Here is a 23,284-nt window from a genome sequence, read left to right as displayed (position 1 = left end):
TTGGGACATTTTGAGAAACATCATTTTACAAGATGTTACAAAAAGTACACCAAACGAACCTAGACAACCGACCAATCAGATGCGAGCTCTCCGTGTGACAGTTGTTCCCGCGCATGCGCAGTCCTCTTTTCTCTCTGGCATCCACAACAACACACCGAAGCGGGCCAGTCAGTCTCGCCCCTCCGCTCACAGCAGCATCGTCCCCGGTCCGGTGGCAGAGAGAGGATGGTTCAGCGGAACAGCAGCCGGGGATGCGAATGACAGTGAGAAGATAATGGCCCTCGATATACGCAGGTTTCCCATTGTGCGATTGGTGATCAAGTGAAACGACTGTGTGAGTAAATGAGATGTGATGTTGTGGTGCTGGACGTAGTTGAGGCTAACGCTAACCTGAGAGAAAGCTAGCTTCGGTAACGGCTGGAAGGTACGCTGCTTTCGGGGTGTTAACGTCTTCCCACTGCGCCTTCACAGCTGTGGGGACACGTTGACACCCTAAGGTAACGCTGTTTTATCGGCAGAATGTGGGACACCCTAACACTCGCTTTCCTCTTTCGGTAATGACATTCCCAGTCAGTGTGTTGAACAAAGGAGCTTTAACCGAGGGGCCGCATGGACAGAAACATGCAAAGAGAAGTGTGTTTGTTTTGTGCTCCATTTCATGCTGACACACTTCTTCAGGGATAACCACACGAGGTCTGACCTGGATATGTAGCTGATTGACGGTGACCTAGCTAATTTTGGTGAATGCGAAAGTAAGAATTGAGGAAACTCACTGTGCAGGTGTGACTTTATCTCCCCCTTATAAGTTTGATGTCTCCTGTTTTTGTCAGTTTATACTGAGGCATGATCCACCCTTATTTTGACTGAGGTGTCTGTTTTGATGTCTGTCAGGTGGCAGCTAGTTGTGATAACAGTAAAGGCAACAGAGAGTGGGTGGGTTTTATTTCAAAGGAATATGATGTTGATACTCACAAAGTAGTTACTGTAGATTTGATTGTTAAGGTGTTGGCAGGTAGGCCTGACTTTTTAACAATGTACTTAGGTTATGTCTGTAGCTTATCAAAGTTGGACTCCTCTCAAAGAGCTGAGATGCATATCAGTGTAATATTGATATGTATGTCAGACAGTAACCCTGGTAGGAATGCAATAAATAATTGTTTAGATTAGATCTAACAGTCGTATAGTTGACTGCCAGACAGTTACTCTCAAATTATTTGTTCTAAAAACTCAATCATAAAAGGAAAGATATGCTGCTTTTTTGTTTCACATTGAGATTAATGTCCAAGTTTTGGACTGCTGGCTGTTTCCAACATTTTTCACATATTTGGTCGAATAAACAACTGAGCCTTTGTTCAATAGCAATAATTCTGTATTGGAAATGATGAATACAAACAACGCTTATCCAACTAAATCTGTTTTGCTGATAAATCGATTAATTGTTTATAAAGTGTCAGATTGTCCTAGCGCACAAGGGGAAGTTTTTTAATGTTTTGTTTAAACATCAGTAGAAACTTAAAAATTGTAAATCAAAAACAAAAAGAATGAGTCCATTGTTCCTCTTTTTGCTTGGAAAGTTGTTTGGTAGTTGCAGACTGATTTTCTGTGGATCAATATATTGACCACCCCTTTAAGCTCTCCCCCTTGCGTGTATTTATAAAGAAGCCCAAAGACAATCTCACCAGGAAAATCCTCTTAAATTGCAATATTGCTTGTAAAACATTTTAAAGTAGCTTCTTGTCTTAATGTGTGTGTAGCTGGTTGGGTTTCAGAGGAAGCATGAATGCTATGACTGGAGTTCCCATCAGCAGGAATCATCAGACAAACATTTCCCGACAACATTCATGTGTTTGGGATTCTTGAGTTCATGAGTCATTAAGTCTCCATTATCACATTACCTAAAATGGGGAATACCGTATGGACTAGAGGCCTGTTCTTTGTATATCTGTGGCACAAGTTTCTGGATGTATTTCCAGCTAATAATATTGCCCAGGCGACAAGAAGTGAAACACTTTCTCAGCCTCACTTAAACCAACCAAAGAGTGACGTGTGGGCTCAAAGAGCTTTGGGTATAGTAGATAATTGCGCTGTCACTGCCAAGCTCAAACTTGAAGTTCCCTGGAATTCCAAAGTTCCTCCATGTCCAGACTTCCTGTCCTTATTTAGTCTGAGAGACAGAGAGAGACTGCCAGAGATACACAGAGGGGTGAAGTGAACTGGAAGTAAACCAGTGTGCACAAAACAGAGAGCCAAGCAGACATACTGACCTAATAACTATAGTAACCCCCCCCCCACCACAAACACCCCTTTTGACACACACACACACACACACACACACACACACACACACACACACACCTACACTTAAACCGGTCTACTGCTTGCATCACAGGAGCAGAACGTAAAAGATGTTGGCTTTAATTCGCCAGTGGTTGCAGCCTCTGCTCGGCCCGTTTGCCTCCGTCTGTCACCCAGTCTGTCACTGTGTGTTTTCCCTATCCGTCACTTCATAGAAATGGGAGGCAAAGGAGGGGACGCAGCCAGCCACGTTATTCAAATGTTCCATAGCCCGACGAGCCAGCGGCCAACTGTAGCCGGGGCTAAAAGAGGCTCTTTGTGGGGGCCAGACAGATGGCCATAGAATGAAGACTGTAATGATACCCTCAACGGCCCAATACACACACACAGACTCCACTCATTACAGGATGTAACCGTGTGTGTGTTTGTGTGTTCAAGACAGAAGAAACGGTGTATGTGTGTGTGAGAGTTAAAGAAAGTAAGAAACCCATAGAGAGTTTGGTAATACCATGAACAAAATAAAGAAGAACTTATTTTTTATTTATTTAATTGTTTATTTGGTAGGGACAATGCACAGTAATGAACACTTAAAAAACATTAAAATGTGTCGAGCGTAACAGTGCCAGATTTAGCTTTGAGCTCATTTCCATCCGCAGTCCCTCACATAAAACATTTAAGAAAATTACATTTTACAAACATCGCAAAAACAAAATACATGATATTCAAAAAGTGCAAAAGAGCAAGAGCAGCATACACAAGTATTTATGACATGGTAATACAATATAGCAGCAACGACATATCAAGTGCAAGAGGAGATACAAGAGCTACCTAAAGTGCAAGAGGAGATTGTATTAAAGTGCATTTAGCGGTGATCGCACGGATGTTTGTTTCTCAACCATTCTTTGAGTTGACCTTTGAAGCTATTGAGAGTGGGACAATCCCATATCTCAGTTGGGAGGCTGTTCCACAATGAGCTGCCTTTTAATGGAGAGGACATTTTGTCCAAAAGTGGTCCATCTGCGGTGGACTTCACAGTCTCCTCTGGTTTCTGACCTAGAAAGACAGTGAATATGTGCGAGAAAGAGTGTGTTTTCGGTTGTTGCGTGAGGAAATGTAGAGAGGAAGATGATGAAAAGATTGTGATAACTTGTGAATCTACAGGAGGTTTTATGAGCTGTTGCTCCCTGGGAGAGTGAAGCTGTAGCAGCCATAGCTATGATTCTTGTGATTCTTTGCTTTAGCGCCTGAGAGGCAAAGTAAAACTGGTTTTGGCAAAGTGTATTAGTTTTGCACGGTTTACCACACACTCTCATATCGCCAGTTGCAGACCGACAAGCGTGTAAACAACCTAATGTATGCAAATTCTTCATAAAAGCAAGCTAACTGGCTTCGCAGTGGCCAGCTGTGATAATATTGACCGCTCCTTTCATCAACTGACTTACCAATCGATGGCTTGGATATCATTAACCTTCCCCTCTTGCCTGCCCTCTTTATAATTATCTCTGTCTTTCTAGCTTCTTCCTTCTATCCCTCTGTTTCCCTCCTATTTCCGGTGAGATAACATTCTCTCTGCAGTACATCAGCTGATCGATGAATGGACTGATTGATTCAGCTGCTTTATCTCTCCCTCCCTTTCCACCTGTCTACCTACTTCTTCACTTTCTGTCTTGTTTTTCCAGCTTTGTCCTTCTTTCACAAGTGCCTTTTCCCCCCGCTCATTTTCATTCTTTCCTCTACTCATGTGCTTCTTTCCACTCTCTTTTTCCTCTCATTAATCTAAGTGTTTCTTTTATTAACAGGGCAGGAAAACACAAAACCATGTTGCTCTAAGTTGTGACCTGCGGTGAACGGCGGAGGCGGAGGGGGAGGAGGGAGGCGCAGGCAGGCGTAAGGGCTTCTGCCACAGCTCCCTTTAGGCGGCCTTTTGCAAGCTTGAAGCCATGGGCAACACGGCCACCAAGTTCAGGAAGGCCCTGGTGGGCGGCGACGAGGCCCTGGCCTGGCAGCTGTATGAGGGCAACCCTCAGTTCAGGGACGGCCTGGACCCCAACGCTTCGTACGGAGAGCAGTACCAGCACAACACGGCCCTGCACTACGTCTGCCGCCACGCCATGACACGCCTGCTCAGGTAAAAAATGGAGGTGTTGATTGAATTCAACAGTAATTTTAGTCACTGTGGCTTGTGATGTTTTTATACAGTTATCCAAACAGTCGGTTACAAACGAGGTTATGCAAGTGAGTCATAAGGGAATAACAATTAGGGGGATGTCAGCTTTAATAGATTTCACACTGTCAACATTTTCATAATTATGTTTTTAGGGCAAGAAAGAGGACCTTTTGTACAGAAGTGGAATATATTGTGTATGCTTTGTAACTATGTTAATGTTACAAAGTTAAAAACCATGTTGGCAGGCACAGAAGAAGTGCATCAGCCATAAGAAACACTGGTTCAGACACAATTAAACCCAGACAGAGACACTGATTAACACAACCTGAATAGCACAGCCTAAAAAAGGTGCAATGACCTTAATAAGCAACAAAAAGCTGACTAATACATGTCTAAAATAAAGATGCCATACTGGTATCTCTTGAAAGTATTAGAAAGTATTAAAACATTTTACAAACTTGGGATGTAGAGTTTGAAGAATCAGAAGATTTTGACCTAAATGAAAATGCAATTGTGTTGTGCCTGTTTTTTTGAGTTTCATTGCGTACTTGTTTGTAGCAGGTGTACACAAAGAACCACACACCAGCACACCCTGTCCTGGATACTGTTTCCTTTGTATATTCTTACTATTAATCAGTCCAAATAGTTCATCCCATGTCTGACACGAGCCTCCCGTCCACGTGTAGACGTAAACTCACTTCTACGAGGTGATATGTCATATTGGCACAGTGATAAGAAAATAGTTCCTACAAGAAACTGCTTAAAACAAATCTGTGAATTTTTGGAGTTTTTAGAATGTATTTTTTCCTATGATTTTTTTTCCTGCGCTTTAAAAAACGATTGCCACCTGCTGTAGTTCCATTAATTTCTAGAAAAGACAGCCATTGCTTAGGCAGATACTTTTAAACACTAAGCTACTCACAACAAACCAGTCAAGATAAATAATGATTATGAGCACCACAGGTATGAAGAAAAATTAAATTAAATAAATGTTGGGATGAACTGTGCCTTTTTCAAAGAACCAATAATGGGGTGAAATTGGAGAAACATACAGAGAGTATAACACCAGCGTGTCTTTTAACCCCCCCGCTGGGATAATCAGGCTTCTGGCCATGACAACGACAGCTGATCCAGTGACTCAATAGCCATGCTCACCTCCTCCTCCTTGCACTCCTCTCTCTTGCCCTTTATTTCCATGATTACAGGGGGGTCAGAGGAAGCTGTTTGAAAAGGCCAGTCAATTATCTGTGCATCTGCATGTGTGCACACGTGCATTTGTGTTTTTTTGAGGGGGGGGGGGACTGTGGCTCCAAATCTGCTTAATGTGTCCGACTCTATGAATACATCACAGTGAATCAATTGGTGTGCTATTTGTGTCCTTTCCTACTAACCTATAATGGGCCAGAGAGGCGTGCTGAACGCAGCGCTCTGCTCATGATAAGAATCAGAGGAAATGCTTCTTTGTTCCAACAGCTTGAATGGACCGAGGCAAGAAGATAGACCATCGAGAAATCTCAGACAAAATAGAGACTCAGAGAGAACAAGCGTGGGCTGGTGGTGTGTTTTTTAGATTATTTTAACAATATCTGTTCTACCTATATTCACCGTCTTCTAGTTGTCTCCAAATTGATGTATTCCCACTAGATGTGCAAACTGGGAAATCACAATTAGAGCTATTACTAGAAAAAAAAAGGTGTGGTTCAGGAAGTGTCACCCTTCCTCCACAGCGACTGAGAACACCGTCTGAGAAATATGTAAATAACAACAGTGACTTAATTGGGTACAATTGATTTCCTGTTGTTTGCAGAAAGCCGAGACATAAACCATATGCATTTCTCAGCATCTAGCACCTTTTGTGTTTGTGTGCAAATTTGGTTACTTTTTAGTCACATTCTGCAAACAAAAGCTGAATTTCAGTCTCAATTGTAATATTTATCACTTCCCTTAGGTTTCCTGCCCTCGTCAAGTTACCGTACACAGTGAACGGCTTTAGTGACAAATGCAGCTCAACCTGTGACGTCCTCGAGCCTGCTGTTTTTAGTAGACTGATATTAAGGCCATCCATCGTGACCATGAGACTTTATGTGTTTGTGTAGCGTGGGGGGCAATGGGTTGTAGTTGAGGGGAATAATTAGTGATTATTGCTCTGTGCGTGAATCGGCAGTGCACTGTCATTAGGGGGAGGCTTCAGGGAGCTCAGGGCTGACACCATAAGAAGGTCAGAAGTGGAAGAGCAGGCTGGAAGGTTTCACAATAAGGAAACATTGAAACGCAGAGAAGGAGAGGTTTCACAACAAATCATGTATTAAACTATTAGAAATCCCATGACATCCTTTACTGTGTTCTCTTTAGTTGAACTATCATTAGTGACAAGGTCTTGTCAAATGTTTTTGTTATAACTCTGATACAAATATGCAGGGTTTCTTCTACAGGTTCACATGCAGCTGTATAAAATATAGGAAAATGATTTTGAAGATTGTGTGTGTGTGTGTGTGTGTGTGTGTGTGTGTGTGTGTGTGTGTGTGTGTGTGTGTGTGGTGTGTGTGTGGTGGGTGTGTGTGTGTGTGTGTGTGTGTGTGGTGTGTGTGTGTGTGTGTGTGTGTGTGTGTGTGTGTGTGTGTGTTGTGTGTGTGTGTGTGTGTGTGTGTGTGTGTGTGTGGTGTGTGTGTGTGTGTGTGTGTGTGTGTGTGTGTGTGTGTGTGTGTGGGTGTGTGTGTGTGGTGTGTGTGTGTGTGTGTGTGTGTGTGGCCAGGATGTCCATTATCTCAGAGATGTTAAACAGGAATAGTCAATATTCTGCCATCTTTCTTCTCCTTCCTCTCTTTACTGCTAATCTCACAATCCATCTCCCTTCCAAACATCATCTTCGTGTCTCCATTCACCCCTCCCTCCACTTCTGCCTCTCTCTTAAGTGTGCTTCTCTGGGCAAATGTACACATTACAAGTTAAACCTCCAACAGGAAGTAAATATGTTTTCCTGTCTAAGCAACCATGCTACTCCACATATTGATACATAGTGCGGCCTAAGGTGTATGTCATTTTCCGTTACGTTATAAGGTATTTTAAACATACCAGATTATGTTCAAAATGTAGCACCTAAACAATCACTCATGTAAAGCAAAAGTCTATTTAAATATTTGAAAGGAAACAGTCCCGTAATGATATTTGTTGTTTTATCACATCAGTTGAGAACTACAGCTAGCTTAGCACATTGAAATCACAATCAATACATGCAATAATAATAGGTCAAACAAACAGTGACAATATACAATGATTGCTGTAGGTAGAAAATAATTCTGTAAACTGTTTTGCTATTGCATTTATAGTACCAATTGAATTGTGATGATAAAGGTGTCGAGAGTCCGGAAATGTTTAAGTTGGGGAAATCAGTGCCGCACAAAAGACCTTAATCTTTTGCTTAAAAAGCTGTCCTCAATTTTGTCATCCCTTCTTTCTTGTTTGCATTGTATAGGTCTTTCCTGTTCAGTAAAGAGGGGAACCCCAACAAGTGTAACGTGCACAACGAGACGTGCCTCCACGTGCTTTGCCAAGGCCCGCAGATCCTGCTGCTGCCAGAGGGGGCGCTGTCGCCGCGACTGGCCCGACCGCAGCGGGACGAGCAGCGCCGCGCCGACTGCCTGCAGGTACAAACAGGCAACTAATTGTTGAAGTGGAAAAAAAAAGTATCAACCAAATGTTGTGTCTCTGAATTTCTGGGTTCCCCCGTTGGCAGATGATCCTGAGCTGGACCGGCGCCAGGCTCGATGGATGCCAGTACGAGAAGGCCAAAGTCAACGCCAGCGATAATCACCACAGCACATGTTTGCACTACGCCGCCGCGGCAGGCATGAAGAGCTGTGTGGAGGTGAGAGAGAGAGAGAGAGTGTGGACCTCCATCCTGGAGCTAGCATGAGGAGGAGCTTTGTTTTCTGTTCGGCAAATCTCTTCTAAGTGCTGTGTGATTGGATTTGATTTTCCAGTCAACAGAGTCTCTAGGCAGCCATATGCCAGTTCTTGCTACAGGAACATCTGCTCTGTGTTTCGTTACTGTCAGATCCGAGCTCTGCTTCCTCCCGTTTCTCAAGATTCTACAGCTTTTATATTAAGAAAAAATCCAAAGCTGAATTGAAAGAAAATTAACTCTGATATGGGCGGCCTACGGAACTGTAACCCAGATATTATCCTTTTAAGATAAAAAGTTTGAACACATTTCTCTCCCTAACCATAACCCCTCTGCCTGTGCCTCAAACTTTCTCCATTTGACTTAACTTCAATTTAGCTTTTGTTGTTTTTGCTCCTTTTTCTCTGCTTGTTATATTTCCCCTTCTGCTTTCACTTGTCACCGTCTACTCACCTTTCTCTCTTTTTGTTTTTCTGCCATCACAACTTTCTCTCCCATCCCCTTCCTCCTTTGTTCGATTGCCTCTCGCTCTCTTTGTTCTCTTTTGTTGCAATTTCTTGTTCCTCTCCGTTAAAAATGTTTCTCCCTTTTCTCCCATTCCTTTTGTTCTCCCCCTTCTCCCCCCTCTTCCCTCCCTGTAGCTCTTAATCCAGAGCGAGGCAGACCTTTTTGTGGAGGATGAGGACAAGTTGACGCCGTGTGACCACGCGGAGCGGCATCACCACACCGAGCTGGCCCTCAGCCTGGAGTCGCAGATGGTTTTCTCCTCCTCTTCAGCTCAGCCGTCAAACACAGACGGTGAAACCAACCTGCTGCAATTCAAGGAGGTGAGACAAGATCTGGGGGTTTCCTGATGGCTAGACTTTTAAAAATAGATATGATATTTATATTCCTTCTAAGGATGTGTATCTTCTTCAACTCAGTGTTTTTTCACAGTTGCGGCATCAGTCTGTGTGTTCCTCTAATGTAGCATGTATGATTATTGTTATGTTTTTCAATTTGAGTTTTACAGAAGGGATTATGATACAGACACTAGACATGTGATATAGACGAATAAATATTACATGTTCAGTGTAGTAGCACCAGTAAACACACACACACACTCCTCACTTCTTGTTGCTCGGGATGTGAGTGTAGCGGAGGGCACCAGCCGAGCCTGCCAGCTGCCAGCTGATAGCAGTTTGATCTTCCTTCCTGCAGCCAAATCTATGCTAATACTTAATCTGTTTTTCTCCCCACCACCACAACCCTTGTGCTTCCCCATGTCCCTGTCCTTTTCATTTTCCTCTCATTATCTTTTTTATACTTCTTTGAACACATCTCAATCTCATACTTTTCACCTTTTTCTTTCTGTCTCGTCCCCATCTTCTGTTTCTTCACTTTGCTTTCTCTCCTTTCTACCTTTCTTCTTCCATTTCTCTTTGCATCTCCCTTTCATTTCAGCCGTATGAGGGACTGAAGCTGCAGGACCTGCGCAGGCTGAAGGACATGCTGATCGTAGAGACGGCAGACATGCTTCAAGCCCCGCTCTTCACTGCTGAGGCCCTGCTCCGTGCACATGGTGTGTGGAAGTTGACATTCATGAGACCTTCACAAACCCTCTCAGCTCTCGTTGTCATTGCACTATTTCAAGAGAATGACATCCACATTCCCTGCCGCTCAATGTGTGTTCAACCTCTCTCTCAGACTGGGACAGAGAGAAGCTTCTGGAGGCCTGGATGTCGGACGCCGAGGGCTGCTGCCAGCGCTCAGGTGTGACCATGCCCACCCCCCCACCCAGCGGGTACAACGCCTGGGACACCCTACCCTCGCCTCGCACCCCCAGGACCCCGCGCTCCCCCCTCACACTCACCCTCACCTCCCCGACCGACAGCTGCCTCTCACCGGGAGAGGAGGGCCTGGCTTCGGTGAGACACACAGTGATGAAATCAATCATATTTTCTTGTTGGAATAATAAGTGTAACCCCTGAAAGCCCAAAATAAGCTGTGGACAATGATATTTAAGTGAATTAAAGGTAGGGTAGGTAGGTTTGAGAAACCGGCTCGAGATACATTTGTTGTTATATTCCATGGAATGCTCTTAACATCCCGATAGCAATGAATATCTTAAGTGCTTTGACAAAAAATCCATTAAAAAAATGTCATCTGTGGAAGCCGTAGTACTGTAAAAAGCACGACCAATCATTTTAGCCGGCCCAGCTAAAATAACTGGATGGCCTACCTGCCTGTCAGCCTTCCATCGGGGCACAAACTTATCTCGTGCCCTCATTGGTCATGTGCGCATTCGTGTGTGTTGGAGGAGGGGCTCTGTAAGCAAGTGGCAGATTTTCTCCGGTTGTGTATTTTCAAATTCTAGCGATATCGAGCCGGTTTCTCAAACTTACCTACCCTACCTTTAATTAGTTTTTTTTATATTTTGATGAACAAACTTAAAGAAGACTCCAATTAAAGAAAATGTATCCAAATGTTTGTTTTTGCTGTCAATTATAGTTCTTATAAAGAAAGAAAATCAGAATCAGCATGTCAGACTTAAATCCAATTCCAAAAATTATTTCAACTAAATCTTTGGGAAAATAGGCATACGATTATTGGATGGCCATATTATTACAACACGGTGGAAATAATCAAATCCAATCCAAACAAAGGAGGGATTTAATGCAGGTGTGTTGTATTGCTTTTAATGATTACAAAGACAACACGGCAAAGTATTAAAGTTAATAGAATATACATAGTCGTTTTTTAAGCTATCATTGTGATATCATTAAGTGTCAGACAACATTTGAATATGGTGTGTTTATCTTCTCTCTCCCTGCAGTGTGGAATCTGCCTCTGCTCCATCTCTGTGTTTGAGGATCCAGTGGACATGTCCTGTGGACACGAGTTCTGCAGAGCATGCTGGGAAGGGTAGGGACCTGTGTTTGTGTGTAAATGTTCCTGCGTTCTGCAATGTTTTTGAGGATTTTTTTTTTAACTAATTTTCCTGTTTGTGTGCTTATCAGGTTCCTCAACGTGAAGATTCAGGAGGGCGACGCTCACAATATCTTCTGCCCGGCATATGAGTGCTACCAGTTGGTGCCGGTGCATGTGATAGAGAGTGTCGTTTCCAGAGAGATGGACCAGAGATATCTACAGTTTGACATCAAGGTAAAAGAAAAACCCTCATACAGACATTGAAGTTCATGCTTTGTTAAGGCTCTCCACAGCTGAAGGGATGTTTCTCCAACACTGTAACATTTTGTGTATGTTTTTGTCCCTTAATATTTAGTTTGTTTATGCCTGTTTTGGGCATTTCCCAATCACTTCTGCTCTGTGCTTTCCCTCCTGTCTGTATGTGTTCTGCTTCCTCATCCTTTCTCTAATCTCTCTCCCCTCTCCTCTGTCCCTGTTGCAGGCATTTGTGGAGAACAATCCTGCCATCCGATGGTGTCCTGCGGCTCGTTGTGAGCGGGCGGTGCGTCTCACCCGACCGGGCCCCGGGGACAGCGACCCTCACAGTTTCCCCCTGCTGCCCTCCCCAGCTGTGGATTGTGGCAAGGGTCACCTCTTCTGCTGGTCAGTGCTCATTTCCTAACCTGAACTATGACTATTTATGTCATCAACAACCTTTTTATCCCATGATTGAGACAAGACGATGACGACAACTACAGCGCAAGCACACAATGATCACAGTCAGGAGGGTTAGAGTTACTCGTGTTTAGTTTAGTTATGGCTAGGGGAAAAGAAACCAGATTAAACCAAAAATAAGTTCAATACCTAGGTTCTATATAATCTGATGACTAAAATAGACATCAAAAGAGAATAAGATACAGTACAATATGATTTAAGATATGATACGGAGTTAACTATTAGTCATTATTTGTCATATTTCAATATTTGTTCTGTATTTTTGTGCCAATGTTAAAGCCCCTGTCACACTGTCCCGAAATTGACACCAGATGGACACGCGATAAAGGAAATGTTCAAATTCGGCTCTGATCGTAACATCGGGCCATTCGTGAGGGCATCTTAAGCCATCGTATGACTGCCGGTGGAGTTTCTCAGGCTCCGGCAGTAACTTCGTGAGCGGTGGCAAAATCTTTGGCATGCCAAAAAATTGCCGAAGGACCTTGCAGGAATGAAGGTTCATTTTCGTGTTGAATTCGTGTGTCCATTTTGCCCTTCGTAAGGCACTCGTGAGGGCATCTTGTCAAATCGTGTCATCTTCGTCTGATCATCGGTGCCATCGGGCATTTTTCGCCTCACGAAGACAATACGAAGGAAACAAGAAGCTGCCCGATTGTCTTAGGAAGGCAACACGACTACGTGAAGCCCTCGCAATGCCGTCGTGTAGCCATCCTATTATAGTACGATGACATCGAGATTGCATTTATTGCACAACAAAATCATGTAAACATATTATGTAAATAACCCAATTTGTGTTCTGTGAAACTGAAAAGGATATGACATTGTTTTTGTTACTTTCGTTGCAGTTGTATGTCTTAAATGTAATTTAGGTAAAACAACTTCCTGTTTTATTTAGATGCTTTTATTTTGAAGGCGAGTCTACGCTGTTGACAGGAAGTTGTTGTTGCTATGCAAACAACATGACGGAGATAAGTAATATCTTCTAATCTAGATATAAAGACGGAGAAAGTAAAGAATAAAGTGTATGCTTAAATGTTAGCACCCCCCGAAGAGGCACAAGCTCTTGCGTTGAGTCTGGATACATTCTAAATCATCAGTAAAGTCTACGACCATATTTTCGTGTGTGGTTCGGGTGCCATCGTGTGGCCTTCTGTAGGCATCGTACTTGCTTCGGCTGTTGCTTGGCTGTTGACCAAGTTCGGGGCCATCTTTGTGCGAAATTCACAATTCCATATTTCGGGACCGTGTGACGCGGGCTTAACCATTTACTAAAACTTAAAATGCTTCAACTTTCCTTTGACTATCATACCCAGACATAAGTCAAATACAACTTATTTTAAAGGAGAACATGAGGTAGACTGTGCTAAATACTAACAATGACACAGAATTAAGACTAAATAAAGAAAATTAGCTCACAAAAATAACACTACTGCTTGTACACTTCATGATTTATTGTCTGTGTATTCATACTTGCACACTCAACACAGCTGTAAGAAGAAGCCACTGTGCTGACCTAAAATCCTGTGCAGCCACCTTATTAAAAACCTCTTCAGTGCCTTCTTTGTCTTCTCTCTTCTCATTATGCTTCTTTTTCTATGAATGATTGACCAGTTGTCATGCGGTTTAAGTCTCAAATCTTATTTTACTGTATCTAATTCCCTTTTGATCGCCCTCCCTCCCTGCAGGGAATGTCTTGGTGAGGCCCATGAGCCATGTGACTGTCAGATGTGGAGGAACTGGCTCCAGAAGGTCACAGAGATGAGGCCTGAGGAGTGTAAGTCTGTTCCTGCTTTGTGTGTTGTTTTACTGTGTTGTGTTACCCGGGATCGTTTTAGCTACCCCTCCGTGCACTGGCACAACAACAAGGCAGTTAACAGTATGTGTCTAATATCGTTTTAAAACACAGTGGCAGGTGTTCAGGTCATTGATATTTGTTTGTGTTGGAGGGTGTATCTGAGGACAGGTGCTGGTCAATTGTTGCTAATGAGTGTGTGCGTTTGTGTATGCGTGTGTTTGTGTGTGTGCTTGTGTGCATTTTCCACAGTGGCAGGTGTGAGTGAGGCTTTTGAGGATGCTGCTAACTGCCTGTGGCTGTTGACCAACTCAAAACCCTGTGCCAACTGCAAGTCTCCCATTCAGAAGAATGAGGGCTGCAACCATATGCAGTGTGCCAAGGTATACACATGTCTGTCAGCTGTGTGTCCTCATGTGTGTCATCATGTGTACAGAGACTGAGGTCGATCCACAAACTATTAATCATTATAGGTTTAATGTAAACTTGAATTCTGTAATGTGGTCTGTTTGTAACTCTGCTCCCCCTCTCTGCAGTGTAAGTATGACTTCTGCTGGATATGTCTGGAGGAGTGGAAGAAGCACAGCTCGTCGACCGGAGGCTATTATCGCTGCACCCGCTATGAGGTCATCCAGCAGATCGAGGAGCAGTCCAAGGAGATGACTGTGGAGGTATTAGCACACACACCCTCAATGACTGCCCATAACAGAGGGTTTGTACAAAAGTCTTGTTTTGAAAATGCTAGTAATGTGCTTGAATTTCAATATACACATAATTATGTAATCTTTAACATTTTAAATGAAACCATCCTGTTTTCATATTTGTTTGTTGTCTTCTTGCGTCTCACAAAGCCAGATAAGCATTTAATCATCTATGATCATCTGGTAAAAATAAACAAAGTGACAATATACATTAATTGCTGCAGGTATAAAGGAACGGAGTAATCTTTGTTTTCTTCGAAAGGTCATTAAAACAATTATGGTTAAGGTTTTTTGAGTCTGGCAATTGTTGAAATAGGTTTGATTTTTACTCTTGAAAAGCTGTACAAACCCTACCAAATATATTCACACAGACATGCTCTTACCTTCTCACACTTTTACCCTACTCCATCAGCTGTCAGATGAATCATATTATTGAAGCTCATGTTCTCGTGCCCTACAGCATTTAATGAAGTCACACACTAAGCCATTTGAGTGAAATGGAGCTGCTTTTTGTTACAGGCAGAAAAGAAGCACAAAAGTTTTCAGGAGCTGGATCGTTTCATGCACTATTATACTCGCTTCAAGAACCATGAACACAGTTATAAGGTAATATACTCTCCACACATAACACTTCATATAAAACACATCTCAATCTGATGATCATTAAATATTGGACATGTGTTCTCCCATCTGGTAGTTGGAGCAGAAACTACTAAAAACAGCTAAAGAGAAGATGGAGCAGCTGAGCAGAGCCTTCATCTGCCGTAAGTCTGTCTTTTATGCGATTGGGTTTAATTCATTATGTATAAAGCATGAATCCTATCTGCATTATAATAATGGCTCGTTCTGTTTAGGTGAAGGCACTCCTCCGGACACACGGTTCATTGAGGACGGTGTGTGTGAGCTGCTGAAGACACGGCGGGTCCTGAAGTGCTCTTACCCTTATGGCTTCTTCCTGCAGCCAGGCAGCACCCAGAAAGAGATATTTGAGCTCATGCAGGTAATCTAAAACACATCTGTGACATGAACAGGAATAACCACTTTAAAGCCCCTCCAGTCAGCCCTAAAGACGGCTGTGTTATTTAGAAGAGGTTGGCTTAACTTGTTAGGTCACACACACACGGTAATTTTTAATAATTTTCTGGCAGTCTGACCATTGGGGTTTTGTATGTCTAATACACAGATTTGTATTTTGGCCTGTTGGTGATGGTAGGAGACCGTTCAAGGGGTCAACAAAATCATTATTCTTCCCTAAAGGCTATGAATATCCATACGATTATTCACAGGAAATCCCCCTGTAGTTGTTTCGATACTGTATTTACATATCTGCTTCCTGTTTGTTTAATATTCTTCACACATTTGAAGGGATATCGCCAATGACTTGTTTCATAATAGTTGGCAAAATACTTTAATAGAAAATGATTAGTGGATAAATCTTTGCAGCTCAAGACATTTTGCACAAAGCAGTTTGGGCTCCTGTGTAAATGTCTTATCTTATTTTTCTGTGTTCTCAAAAGAAGAAATGTCATTTGCAACGTGATGTATGTAGAAGTATTTTTATTGTACTTTAAATACTTATCCCACATCTTTTTCATAACTTGGTTGACCTGCAGTAGCTTTACGATTCTTCAGTCATACAGACTTTTACGGTAGGAGTGATTGATATAAAGTACAGTAAAGCAGAGCAGATCGTTGCAAATATCTGAATCACCAGTGGTCCAATCCCTCTATTTATCAAACACTGTTCAGGCTTTAAACTGAATGAAATATCCTGTAAGAAAAAGAATACTCAAAACATAGTCAGCTTATATCTCGTCACTTCAAATATCAGTGGCAGATCTCTGAGCCGGTGAAAGTTAACAAGTTGTTTCTTGTCAGACGGACCTGGAGATGGTTGTGGAGGATCTGGCTCAGAAGGTGAACCGGCCGTACCTGAGGACTCCCTGCCACAAGATCATCAGCGCGGCCCGTCTGGTGCAGCAGAAGAGGCAGGAGTTCCTGGCGTCAGTGGCCCGAGGCGTCGCTCCCAACGATTCTCCGGACCCTCCCCGCAGGAAGTAATGACAAACACACTCGCACACACCCAAACACTGAAATACAAAGTGTTAAATATGTGAATTCAAACTGAACATTAATACCTCCTTCACGTGTGTTTGTTTCAGTTACCCTGGAGGATCATGGGATTGGGAGTATCTCGGCTTTGCTTCACCTGAGGTAAACTGTTTCATTAAAGTTCCAAGTTCTAGGCGTCATTCATAACATTGACGTGTGTCTTCTAAACCAAATGCTGTGCAGCTTTTTTCTATTCATTCTGCATGATTACGGCTGCAGGTAACTCACTTTACTCATGTGTTACTTATGTGTGTGAAGATGGGGAGTCGTCACTCTGTACTGGGAGCGGGAGATCAAAGAGAGAGACAGTCACAGGTAAAGCACCACACGGTACTAAATGCATGGGCTACAGGCTGTTCTCTGTGCTGAGGATTGTGAACCTTAAACAGACTTACTTTTAGAGTTGGTTTTGTGGTAACCCAGCTTGAATCCCTCTCTGCAGGATTACGCTGACATCCAGTACCGACGCCGACACCGACCGCGGCGCAGAGGAGACATGCTGAGTCTGCACAACCTGAGGAGCAGCAGCAACACGCCGGAGACGAGCCGGAGGAGCGACAGCACAGGTCTGCCCCAGGATTTACTGTAGATAAAAAAAATGGTTGCACTCTATAGATAGCATAGATTTATTGATTTATTTTACTTACTGATTAAAACCCATACATCACTTCACTGCAGTCAATAAATATATACATTAAAAATCACAGAGGATGAAAACCCAATAAAGCCTGGAGGGTTCTTCCCATGGTGGTCCTCCAGTATAACACCAACACCACAAGATACAATAACAAGTGCAGACAATCCAATCAACATTAGCTGGCTGTCAACATGCTCTTATTATTTTGATCATAACAAGTATTACATCACATGGTACTATGTAAGTTTTCCTTTATGGCCATTTTACATTTTCTTTACAGCTTATTCGGTTTTGGGTTGTGGTCAGATTATTTGAGAGAAGTGTGTTTCAGTTCATAAGATATCATTATGATGTTTCAAGGTACTTCTTGTAAACTACCAATAGTAAGAAATAACAATGCATTCATTATTTTGGCACCAAGTCTTTTACCATTAAGTGAAAGAGCAGCATCTTCATTTAAATGACGTACAGTGCAAGAACTCTGGGTCGTAATCCAGCTTCATCCTTCGTCTCCTTTTATACATTTTCACTTGTCAGCACGGTAGACAAATAGAAAATGGGATTTAAATGTTCCATTACTCTGGTCTTGTCGAAGCGCACGGAGGCATTGATCACGTGATCACAAAGCAGTCCTTGTGTTAAAGCGAGTAGGCAGCAATGGATACCAGTTTCACGATGAACCTAGGTAAAAAATATTCCAGATGGTTAATATTACTGTTTCAAATTTGTATAAATGTTTTTATATCTGTGTTTGAATGCTGTGGTTTCAAACACTTAAGGCAAATACTGACCTGCACATGGGTTTGTGGGTTTTCTAAAAGGACTACGTCAGGTATTGAAATGTGTTCCTATTCATATATTTACATGAATCCATCCAACTTTATTTGTATAGCACCTTTCATACAGGTTAGTGCAGTTCAAAGTGCTTTACACGTGACAGACAAGCTGAAATAAGACGGATCAAGTTTGGCCTTTTAAAAAATTCTGAAACCAAAATTTGAGAAATACAATTATTTTTTATATTATATAATATAATGAAATGCAATAAAACTAGTTAAAGTAGTAAAATAACCTGACATGAAATATAATCAAATTGTACGACAAAAAATCATGATCAAAGTTTTATAATTTTCTATAAATAAACCATAATTCATCTTAATGAATAAGGCCTGTCAGAATAGGTGCTAACAGTGATAAACCTGTTCACTATAACCATGAAATCCTATTCTTTCAGTTTAATCTAAATGTGATTTTTTTTGTTCCAGAAGGTCCAGAGAGGAGTGAGGGCCGCCGGAGAGCGCTGGGCTCGCTGGATGAAGACGATCCGAACATCCTGCTCGCCATCCAGCTGTCCCTACAGGAGTCCCGCAGAGAGAGAGGCCTGGAGGGAGGCATGGAGCTGGGGAGGGTGGAGCTGGGGAGGGTGGAGCTGGGGAGGGTGGAGCTGGGGAGGGTGGAGCTGGAGAGGAGGCCGGGTCACGCAGGAGACTTGGGGGACATTTCTTTGCACTCCCTCAACACGGACGGTCCTCCAGGAGCCAGAGGCTTCCCCACGTCGCTCCTGGACCCCCCTCGACCCCCTAACAGGACAGACTCCACCTCCCAGCCTCCCGCGTCCAACTCCCTCCCCCTCCCGCCCCCGCCTCCCTGCCTCAGTGCAGAGCTGCTGGAGCTGGGAGACAGCCTTATGAAACTGGGGAACATAACCACTCCTTATGACCTCGACACACACACTCAGGAGCAGCTGTGCTCTCTCCACACATACACCCACAGCGCTGCTCCCTACAGCGACCCTGCGTACAGCGACTGCAGCCACAGAGCGGAGCTGCCCGCTGCGTACCGGCTCGACCACATCACCATCTCAAACCCCGCCTACTGCCACACCAGTGCTTATTTATCGGAGGCTGAACGCGCGGCCTCCTGCTCACATGAACGCTCACATGAACGCTCACATGAACGCTCACATGAACGCGCACATGCACTCTCACATGAACGCGCACATGAACGCGCCCAAAACCCCTCCCGTCCTAGCTCCTGTAGCCGGGAACACGCAGCCTTGTACGACAGCGCCCCAGCACCAGACAGCTCTTACGCCCCGGGCCCTGAACACAGCAGCTCTTACTCTCAGGAGCGTCCCACCACCTACGCTCTTGAACGCCCCAAATCAGACCCAGTGCCGCCCACCCTGTTGTGCCTCCCGTCTCCAGAGCTCGAGCCGGAGCTGATGCTCTCCCCGGTGATCCCTCCGGGGGGGGCGTTCACCCCCAGCGACCCGCAGAGTCTGGAGCCGCTGGACCCCACAGCCAGCGCCCAGCTGCTGGACAACATCATGGCCTGGTTCAACAACAACATCAACCCCCAGAACAACCCGCAGAGCCTCGCCCTCATCCCCTCTCCGCCCACCACAGAGACAGACTCCTCCCCCGACACACACACTGAGACTGAGTCAGAGGCCTCCAGGGACCCCGCCCCTGTCTGGCTGCCCCTGGAGGGCGGGCCAGTGGACGGGGGCGGGGGGGAGTCCTCGTCTGGGTGCTGCGGGAGCGGAGGTCCCGACGACGTCGAGGCCCAGCACTCTGGAGCTCGACAGCAGAGCGACTGGAGAGGAGGGGGTGGACGCAGGGTGTGTGGCTGACCTGTCGCTGGACGAAGCGCACACACACCCGTGCTCACACTCCCAACGTGGAGACAGTCCCGCACACACTGCCCCGGACACAGAGAGAGACTTAGACCTCGTCCTTCAGTTAGAGGGGGAGCAGTCGCCTGAGGAGTGGGAGGAACAAGTGCACCTAGTGTGACAGAACAACGTGGAGAGAGAAGGTTAAGACAAAGAGAGGTGGAAGAAAGTCAAAGACTGCGGAAAACATGAGAAATAATGGCGATGCCTCAATGAAAGATGTTCTTAGGAGTGTTTACTGTGTGTATTATACTGTATCTAGAGAGGACACAAAACCCTGCGGACTTTCTTCAGTTACGATGATGTCATATGCAGTTTGATTTCACTTTTTTATTTTTAAAGTGCTTTTGTCTGCTCTAAAACAGACACACTATTAGTGTTGAATTGAAAAGTACATCAATGGAAAGCTACTGATATCATAACACATAAAATGCTGCACATGTTTTCTTCCTTTATTTATTCCCTGTAGTTTTCTTCTCTGTTTGTTCAGGGTGAAGTTTTGGTGCTGATCATGCTGAAATCCAAACTTGCCTCATATTCTCACACCTTTTATTATTGTCACACCGACCCAACCACGAGCCTCCTTCAGCCAAATATGATGTAACCTTGGAGCTGGTTGAGCGTACTGTACAATCAGAGGGCCTGGTTCTGATGTTTGGACCTTCTTGCACACTGTGCCTGCTTTGTTAGGGAGCCAACACACTGCTGCTGTTTGGTAGGCTGCAAGGAACCATGATACACTCGTCTCTGCTTTTTGTTTGAAAGTTGTTGAACCCCCTATTTGTCTTTATCACAAATTACCTTTCATTCACAGTTCTGTTTTTAACACCTGCTTTGGCTCAGTTTTCAATGTGTATAATTACAATTATATATTATAATGATTTTTTGCGTCAAAGTTGACATGGAATACATTACGGACAATTCAGTTTTACAGCATCATCATATAAATATATTTTTCTAATTTAAAAAATAATTGATTAAACTAAGATGCTGTAATTTAAGTCTAGAGTCTGACACTACAGTGAGTCACATATTCAAACGCCTTTTTATGTTGAAAAGTAAAATATATCAAGTCAGTAAAGACTAAAGAAATTCTTTGTCAACAGTCTTATGATGTTGTCGACTTGTTGATTAGTTCATTTAATCAACATCTGTAGAATTGAGTTTTCCATAGATAATCATGCAAAAGCAACCCTTTTAACCACAGATGCGTTTAAGAGTCATTCAGTCTTAAAAAAGCTTTTATAAAAATGACTAAACGACATATTAAAAAGTGTAATTGAGAGGAGACGACTACACTTTGTTCATTGAGCCAAAGCAATCAGACAATATTGTTCATGGAAACACTCGTCTAGTTGTTTTGATCATATCTATTCCACTACTGATGACGAGTACGGTGTGCTGTTTAGAGATGGGAAATGGGTTGGGTTTTTACTGTCATTTATCCTATTTTTTTTAATTTCCTTATTCCTAATCATAGAGATGATTTCTTTCCAGTTAAGACCTGAGTCGTTGGGTCTGTGTGCCTTTTTTGTTCGAGTCGTATTTGTTTATTTGTTGGTATTTATTAGTGTCATTACTTTTGAAACATGCTAAACACACCACTGTGGCTGCTGCCGTACACTGAGATGCACATTCGTTTTATTTATCCTCAAACCTGAGATTTATTATATTTTACCTTATCCCCGGAGAAAAACTGCTATGACACTAAGTCAAATTATTTCAGAGTTTCCCCTAGATTTAACAAATCCTTTGATCTCAACGTTGTTCAAATGTAGTTAGCCTTTGACTTTTCTTGAAAAGCCAAGTAGCACTCTGAGACCTGGGTTGTCACTTTAAACTTCTATCTTAAAACTTTATTGCCCAACTGTAATGTTTACACGAGAACTAAACACTGCCTGTTGTGTTGAGATATGATCTGGTGCTCTTGGGACTGAAATGAAAATGGAGTGTTTTTAATCATACTTTCACGGCAGGACACGCTTATGTAAAGATATCCTGATTTTGTTGAAAACAGAGTGTGATATGCAATCAAAAAGGCATAACTTATAATGGAGAGTTTGAGTTTTAAGCTTGTTTGAGGTCTGGAGTGCTCCATGACGTGACACAAAACCCTAAAATATCACCTTTTCCTCTCTAAACTGTGAAGGTGTTGACAGAGACATTTCATTATGTGAGGAGAGCTGGTGTCACCCAGAACATTTCAACATTGTTTCCCGAGGAATGGTTTAATCAACATTTATTTTAGGTTGCATTGTTGCACCAGGATACACATTGGAAGAGACTGGGGTCTTTTAATTTGCACAGGCATGCTGTCGATGTGTTGCACTAATCCAGTGCAAGATGTGGAGGACTGATGAGGGTGGCTTTTATTATTATGATGATATTTTCCTTTTAAATTTTCTTGATTTAAGAATTGGATGTATGGGGTCAAGGGAATGGTCCTGTGCCATTTTGTACTCCATAAATAATGTTTATATTTTAAAGATTCCTCAACCAACCACTACAGAGTTTGAAAAAAAGAAATTGCACTTCATAGATTATACTTGATACATTCCCAGTCAGTCCATAAGAGAGGTTTGATGTGTGGCCAAAACTGTAAATGAAAGTGTCAGTGCAAAGTTTACTCTCAATAAAAACAACTGAAAGTGTCTCGCTCTATGTTTTTCTTTCTGTGACGGTGATTTCCAAAACCATCAACAAAAATCTGCGAAAGAGAGAATTATCTCATAAGATCATAAACTTAACGTGTTATAGCTGTACGGCTGCCATCTGCAGTCATTTTCTACTCGTAGTACCATGCCAAACATGATCAGAAACTTATTACAACAGTATGTTCATTGCATATAAGTCATCTAAAAAGTAACATTGAGTATGTATCTCAAAACATCGTGCCAGGGCTGCAGTCAAAATTAAACAATATGTATTATAACTATATATATATATATATATATATATATATATATTAAACTACAACACTGACAAACCTGCTATACATTTATCAATATCTTTCCACAGCTCCTACAAAGGCTCTTTGTTTTGTTTAAATGTATACCCCGTTTATCTAGGCCCTTTTTGTTTTGTTTTATGTATACATGTCACACTGTAGGACTGCGGGAAACGATATTTCGATATTTCTGGATGTATAACACATGTAGAATTTTTGACAATAAAGCTGACTTTGACTTTGACTGACTTTGACTTAAAAACATTAAATGTAAAGCTTATTTAGACCTACCGGTACCTTTTCTCTTTAGCGCATGGCACTTTGTAGATTGTTGCTTTAAATTGTCTATTATTTTTTACTACATGGCTGTTATTATTTAATTATTTTAATTGTACCTTCTTATTTGTATTTTTACCTATTTTATGGTTTGA

General features: G+C 42.8%; 1 protein-coding gene across 1 annotated transcript; it reads left to right on the top strand.

The window, feature by feature from the left end:
- The first annotated feature begins 150 nt into the window (after positions 1-150).
- LOC117477997 (ankyrin repeat and IBR domain-containing protein 1-like) lies at positions 151-22,558 on the top strand. The gene is given in 22 exon segments (XM_034124848.1): positions 151-334; positions 4,095-4,423; positions 7,935-8,106; positions 8,196-8,327; positions 9,005-9,190; positions 9,807-9,924; positions 10,050-10,270; positions 11,179-11,267; positions 11,363-11,507; positions 11,755-11,915; positions 13,673-13,761; positions 14,032-14,162; positions 14,316-14,450; positions 15,000-15,086; positions 15,178-15,244; positions 15,335-15,480; positions 16,359-16,537; positions 16,643-16,694; positions 16,851-16,907; positions 17,035-17,158; positions 18,495-19,743; positions 19,745-22,558. Coding segments are annotated over 21 exon segments (4,011 nt in total). The 5' UTR covers positions 151-334; positions 4,095-4,235; the 3' UTR covers positions 20,028-22,558.
- Positions 22,559-23,284: the final 726 nt, after the last annotated feature.

The sequence above is a fragment of the Trematomus bernacchii genome, unplaced genomic scaffold, assembly GCF_902827165.1.
Source record: "Trematomus bernacchii unplaced genomic scaffold, fTreBer1.1, whole genome shotgun sequence".
Taxonomy (NCBI): domain Eukaryota; kingdom Metazoa; phylum Chordata; class Actinopteri; order Perciformes; family Nototheniidae; genus Trematomus; species Trematomus bernacchii.
This window is presented reverse-complemented; position numbering and strand designations above follow the sequence as displayed.